Raw genomic sequence first — 7122 nt, forward strand, 5'->3', positions numbered from 1 at the left:
TCTGTCCCAGGCCACGGAGGAGAAGGAGGAGATGGAGGAGCTGCAGGCCTACAACCGGCGGCTGCTGCACAACATCCTGCCCAAGGACGTGGCCGCCCACTTCCTGGCCCGTGAGCGGCGCAACGACGAGCTCTACTATCAGTCGTGTGAGTGCGTGGCCGTCATGTTCGCCTCCATCGCTAACTTCTCCGAGTTCTATGTGGAGCTGGAGGCCAACAACGAGGGTGTCGAGTGCTTGCGGCTGCTTAATGAAATCATCGCCGATTTCGACGAGGTGAGGAGCGGGGCCGGGGCACTTGGGTCCCTGGGGTGGGAGGGATGCGGAGATCTGACGCCCCCGTTCACCATCGCCAGATATGAGCAGTGATGTCAGGAGTCCTGACCGTGGTGTCCCAAGCTCTGTCATAGGCACCTTGCAGACATTACTTCCCCTATCATGTTACGGACGAGGACACTGAGGCCCAAAGACGTGAAGTGTCTTGCCTCGGGCCACTGCCAGTAAGTGGCAGGGCTGGGGTTTCAGCCCAGGCTGTTTGAATTTGCAGTCTGTGCACCTCAGCTACCCATCGAGGCCCTGCCGGGCTGACTTGCCAACCACTCCCATCATCCACCATTCTCTTGCCACCGAGGATCCCAGGCTGAGGGAGGAGGCAGGACAAAGATGCAAAACCCTGAACAGTGGAGGCAGAAACAAAGTCGTTGCTTCATATGTGTATCACAGCCTTGTCGAGCAGCTAATGTGCGCCAGGCACTGGGGATCCTGGGAGCTCACAGTGTAGGGACGACCCCAGTGGGAACCCAGAGCCTGGGGCATGGAGTGCAGGGAGGAGAGGGATGATGAAGCTGGGACCAGACAGTCTCAGAAACAGCCCATGGACCCCTGGGGCAGTAGGGTAACTGGAGTTGGCTGAAGTGGGTCTGGGCAGGCTTCCAGCAGATCTTAGAGATAGGAGAAAGGTGTCCCGCTCGAGAAGGCGAGGACGTTTCCCTGGGAGGGATGGAGATGTGAGCCAGCCAGGGGGAGATGGCCACCAGCCCTTCCTGGGGGCAAGAGATCCAGAAGTGACTAGTGACCTGGTCCCAGAGGCTCTCGCCGTGGAGGTGGGCCAGTAGCACACAGCCTCTCCACAGCAGTGAGTCCTGGAGGCCTGGCTCTGTCGGGAAACATCGGGGCTCGGCACTGAGTTGGTGATGGATACAGGCCCACTGTGTGAATTGGGGCCACATTGCTGTACTTCCCTGCAGCCTTCAGTGCCCCAAACTTGGGGGTGACCCAGGTTTGGCCTCCTTCTGTCCAGATCATCAGCGAGGATCGGTTCAGGCAGCTGGAAAAGATCAAGACCATTGGCAGCACCTACATGGCTGCCTCAGGCCTCAATGATTCCACCTATGACAAGGTGGGCAAGACCCACATCAAGGCTCTGGCCGACTTCGCCATGAAGCTGATGGACCAGATGAAGTACATCAACGAGCACTCCTTCAACAACTTCCAGATGAAGATTGGTGAGCCAGCCTGGGGGTGCTGAGGGCTGTAGGAGCTCCCATTCCCCATGCCCCATCCTGCATCCGTGACCTGGTCCAAGCGAGAAGCTGAGATTGTAGTGCATCCCTGCCCAGGGGGGTGGGATGAGCACCCATCACTCACAGCAGACTCCTGCTGGAGCCTAGAGGTGCCTCCTTGGTGTGTTGGTTTGTGGGCGACATACACAGGACACCCTCCTTCTAAGTTCCCACCTCACCCACTCATTGTAAAGGCCTGGTTGGACCCAGGCTGTGCCTGCCCAAAAGACTTCGTGAGGGATGCTGTGTGCCAAGGGCAGGGGGCCTTCTGGTGGCTGCTTCACGGGCATGACAATCCCATTTATTTCAAGTAATACTGACTTAACGGCAGTGTTTTATTTAGAAGTGTTCCAAATTCATTCAGTAAAAAGGAAAAGCAATAAAAAGAAATATATTTACATTTTAAATGCAAGCTGTATGCATATGAAACAAGTCATTAAATTTGCAAATGCATAAAAATGTTAAACATAGATTCTACAAAATTGTTAGCAAAATAAAATGAATATAGTAAGGTATTTTTAAAAACCAAACATGAAAAGAATCATGTAAAATTGACAATGAAATGATTATTTCAATGTTTTAAAAGAGTAATCTTGGAAAAAGATGGGGATTAGTAGGGTTATTGCTGAGCTCTAAGTGATTTCTGTGTGTGAGTACAATCTTCTAGGTGCTGTAAAACTTTCATAATCTGGGAGGAAAAACAATGAGGATGTGGTGATAAGTCAAGTTCATGTTTCATCCCTGGACTCCTCTGTCACATGCCTCCACTCTCGCTGGATGGCTTCGAGGGAGCTTTCTATATGCCAAGGGTGGTGTCCTTGGGTTGGGGCGGCTACGGAAGAGGGAGGGGATCAAAAACCTATATAATTTTTTTCCTTTTTTTTTTTTTGCGTTTAATCCTGTTTTATTACCCCAACCTTTCATTCTGACAAGTTTCAGCTCTGCAGAAGAGTTGAAATAGCACAGTGAAAAACATCGGCATAGTCACTCATTTGTTCCATCCTACTGTACCCACAAGATGATTTCAGAATTACGACTCTGAATGGGCTGCTCCATAAAGTTTCAAAATGTTTCTTCGGTTCATTTTGTCCTTAGCATATATCTTAGCAAAGATGTCCAGGCTTCCAGTGAGTTATTTTTGCAGTAGAAACTTTGCTTTGTCGAGTGTTGCTGTCCTCTCATCTTCTTAAGGATTGTAGAGGGAAAGAATGCTTTCTGAAAGAGACTTCTATTCTAATTTTAATGCATTATCAACTCTCTGGGTATGTCTCAAGCCATGAATGATTCAGATTTCAAATTCTTTTAAAAAGAAACAGTAATTCACCAACACAAATACTGGTATTTCAGTCCTCAAAGGTAGCACATGAAACAGATGTCCGATTACTAACCATCAATATTGCAATCATTAATGGCCTTGGGAGACATTTTGTTCTGGCTGAGTGTTGAGATCTGGGCTTTTGCTGAATGAGCTGCTGTGTTAGCCTGGGGGCCCAGTGCTCAGAGGACTTTACCAGGTTCTCGTTTCGCACTGGCTGCTAGAAAGCCCAGACCAGAGCCAGCGAGGGGTCTGCTTCCCCCGATGCGCAGCCTTTCTTTCTATGGTAACTTCACTACTGGTTTTGTGATATTGCCAACCTATTTTCCTTGCATTTCATCTTTCCCACCTACATTGATTTATATTTTTTGTAAGCTGCCTCAACTTCTTCACTGGGCCAGGGCTGGAGATTGAATGACAGGTAGACCAGTAGCCGGGCAAGCAGTTGAGAGCCTTGTGTGGCAAAGTCCTCTTTTCAGACTCCAGAACATCTTCACTGGGGAGATGGGCTTTTGGCCAGTGATTTGGACAGTCTACCCTGGAAATAGCACATGGGGTCAAAAGCTACACATGCTTTGCCAGGACCAAAGAGGGGGATCATAGAGGGAAGAGTTTTGAGGACTGATGACATTTCTGACTGAGGGGCCTAGGAGGCCTATTTGGAAGTTTCTGCTATGCTTACAGTCCTACCTCTCACACAGAAGAAACAATTAAGCAGCAATGAGGTTTAATAAGGCTCAGTGTGAGATAGACAGTTAAAGGAATATGAAGGAGCCCCCTCGGGCTGAGAGATAGGGCAGAAAATGTGTAGAGGATGTTGGTTTGGCCAGATATGTCAGGGAAAGTTCACCTGGACAGGAGGGAGGACATTTCAGGTGGAGAACCGACACAACAAAGGCTCAGGTGGGGCTGCTCTGTGTTGCCTTGGGTAAGATTGGGAAGGAGAACGGACTAGGGCAGAAGCGCTAGGAATGAGTCAGAGACCCGGTGGTCACTGCAGTATCCCTGCCCTGGCTCAGAGGCCCAGAGTAGGATTATTCGGAGAGGGAAGAAGCCGGGGGGTTAGGAGCCAGGTTCTAAGAGCAAGAATGGTGGCATCCCTGAAAGAACCAGAGAAGTGAGGAGGAAGAAAAGGGCGAGTTCTGGTATGTTGAGTCTGAATTGATGGTGAAAGCTTAAATGCCATGGAGAGAGGGAAGGCAGTTGGGTGATGCAAGAGGTCACTGGAAACCTTGAAGAAGGCAGTCTTGGTGATGGCCTTGCAGGAGCTGCGCTTTGACTGGGTTGGGAGGACACAGGGTAGGAGCAGAGAAGTGGGAACTGGAGGGTTAAGCACAGCCTCAGGGCGGGAGGGCCCGGGGTGTCTTCAGGACAAGAGTCAGAGGGAGACGCTGCTGCATGTGGAGGGAGGAATGACGGTGAGGGTAAGCGTGGATCTCAGCCCGGATGAGCATGCTGACTTTTGTCCCCTACAGGGCTCAATATTGGCCCCGTGGTGGCCGGGGTGATCGGGGCCCGCAAGCCTCAGTACGACATCTGGGGCAATACGGTGAATGTGGCCAGCCGCATGGACAGCACAGGTGTGCCTGACCGCATCCAGGTGAGTGCAGGAGCACCTACCTCCCCCACATCGGGGGGCCTCTGTCTGATGCTAAGTGGCCATCCACAGTTCCCAGGAAAAATTTCTGCATCCAGATTTGAGGATGATGGTGTAGTTGGTGCTTGTAGTTGGTGTAGATGTCTTGGAAGCTTGGAGAACATGACCGTGTTTCAGGCCGTCAGTACCTTGGACAGATCTTCAGTCCTGTGCAAAGCCCTCTAGTGGCCACAGAAGGAATTGGGGGATATAGCCAGAGGCTGGCTCCCCATGCCAAGTCAGGAGTACTAATGCTACAACCCAGACACACAGAGGGGGCACAAAGATGGCCTCAGGGAGTAAGGTCTTGCCAAATGGAGCCCACAGCACTCAGGGCCTGGTTCAGGAGAACCAGACAAGAGTACTGGTCCCTGGAATGGTGACTCCACCAGCCCAAATAGCCATGGGACCTGGCCAGAGAGACCCAGAGACTTTTTCTTCTCCCTTCATCCTTTCCAAGCTGGTGCTTGTAATTACAAGGCCTGCTACTCTTTAGCTGATTTTCTTTGTTTTTGTTTTTGTTTTTTGTTTTTTGTTTGTTTTTCTCAGGTCTTTCTTTATTCTTTCTGCTCTAATCTGACAGCAGAGAGGCCCTGGACTGGGCCTTAGTCCTGTACCCCGCCCCCCTTTCCCCAGTTCCCCATAAGGCTGTGGGCAGGCCACTTAGCTTTCCTGGCCTCAGTTTTCCTAAGTGCTAATTGTGCTCTTTATGGTCCTTTGCTCACACTGACACTGCTCAAATGTCCCCTAAATTCTCTCTCCTATGGAGCCTCTGAACAAGGGGATTGGCCCTGAGCATGGCTTGGGGCAGACCAGCTCTGCCCAGCAGGCTTTTGGGTGCTGAGGGGCCTGGCAGTATGTCCTTCTTTCACCTCCATCCCTGTGCCAGGGGGAGAAGGGACAGCAAGATGGGAACTGGAGGTCCTGTGCGGAGATGAGGAGAGAGGCATGTGTTTGCAGAGCTTCTAAGCCCACCCACAACAGGTGTGAGGGACTCTGTCAGCAACCACAGAATAACCCAGCACCTCCCCCTGCATGGGCTTCGCTGTTCACGGAATACACTTAACACAGCAGGGTCACCTCCCAGCAGTCCATCCAGAGATTCCTGGCCCCTTCCTCCCTGGCCTGGTAGCCGGGCTGGGCCAGGACACTCAGCAGGTGTGTTGTTGGTGGCTGGCGATACTTAGAAACGGCTCTTGGATCACCTTGTGAGGCATTTGTCCATACTGCTGCTCCTGTCAGTCCTGCTTTTCTCCCTCACCCTGCAAACGTATAGCGTAATCACTGAAGACCCCTGTGAGTTCTGTATTTTCCAAAAGCTGAAGGAGAGATGGGCAACGTGCTATGGAACTGAATCCGGCTCCGCTAGTTATTAGCTGTGCAACTCAGGCAAGTGACTTAGATTTTTTGAACCTGAGATAATTTTACTTACCTCATAGATTAGATGAGCTAAGCAGCGGTTCTCAAATTCTGTGGTGAAAAACCACTTTCTAAAAATATTTCTGATCTGTCACAGAGTGAGGCCTTGGTAAATACACTGGTCAGTGTGCTTGGTCAGGTTGCTATGAGAGCTCCTCCGTACTTCCTCTCGGCTTCTGCCCTTCTCTTATTATGGATGATGACAAGCAGGCCACAATTTTAGTAGCACTGAAATAGCACATGCGAGGTGCTTGCCACACTGCCTGGCATGGAGTAGGTGCTATCATCCTTCTCATCACTAAGAGGTGCTTCCACAGACAAGCAGTTATTAGACCCCAAGAGCCCTAGCTGGGGAGATGCCACCTACCCTCTGTCAGAGACAGTCAGGCAGCTCCGCCTGATAGCAGACTCATGGCTCAGATCATCGATGGCCTGTCCTCTTTCCTCCTCTGCCTCCTCCTCAGGTCACCACGGACATGTATCAGGTGCTGGCTGCCAACACATACCAGCTGGAGTGCCGGGGTGTGGTCAAGGTCAAGGGCAAAGGCGAGATGATGACCTACTTCCTCAATGGAGGGCCCCCGCTCAGTTAGCAGCTGCCGGCCAGCGATGCCAGCAGCCTGGCCTCCATAGAAATGGAAAAGGCTTCTTTGTGTGCCGGGCGGGCAGGGGGAAGCCCACGCTCTAGCCCAGGTGGCCTGGCCAATGAGATTTTCCACTTTGACTCCAGAAGCAGCTTTTGCCTCTGCGGGCGGGCAGCAGCCTCTGTCCCAGGCCCTGGGGTGCCAGCGTCCTGCGAGCACCAAGCTGACCAAAGATGTTTCCCTCTGAAGAAGACGATGCTAGACCCGACCTGAATCTCGAGTTTTCTAACGGGTGCTGCTGCCGTGCGGGTAGAGAGGAGCGGCTGGCGTGTGGATCGGTGTGTGGCTGCCCCTGTGGTGATGACAGGGCTGAGGGAGAGGCCCCGGCCTTGGGGCGGGTAGGTGTGTGGCTCTGGCCCGGGGGAGCCTAGGGGCATGAGGCATCTGTTTTTCTACTCAAGCCTTTCAACTTCCGACAGAGGCTGGGCCCCTGCTCCATGGAGGGAGATTTCGGGTAGGAGTGCTGGCTTTGGAGGGACTGTGGTTTCCATCACAGTGCCCCTCCTACACCTACACACACACACACACATACACACACACATACACAC

The 7122-nt window shown here is 51.9% G+C and overlaps 1 protein-coding gene across 1 annotated transcript in view; it reads left to right on the top strand.

The window, feature by feature from the left end:
• Window positions 1-6523, top strand: part of ADCY5 (adenylate cyclase 5) — a 138446-nt gene extending 131923 nt beyond the window's left edge. Inside the window, exons 20-22 of the mRNA XM_011355235.1 lie at window positions 1299-1503; window positions 4351-4475; window positions 6395-6523. Coding sequence (XP_011353537.1) covers window positions 1299-1503; window positions 4351-4475; window positions 6395-6523 — 459 coding nt within the window. The remainder of the gene's footprint in view (window positions 1-1298; window positions 1504-4350; window positions 4476-6394) is intronic.
• Window positions 6524-7122: the final 599 nt, after the last annotated feature.

Source organism: Pteropus vampyrus, unplaced genomic scaffold (genome assembly GCF_000151845.1).
Source record: "Pteropus vampyrus isolate Shadow unplaced genomic scaffold, Pvam_2.0 Scaffold1, whole genome shotgun sequence".
Taxonomy (NCBI): Eukaryota; Metazoa; Chordata; class Mammalia; order Chiroptera; family Pteropodidae; genus Pteropus; species Pteropus vampyrus.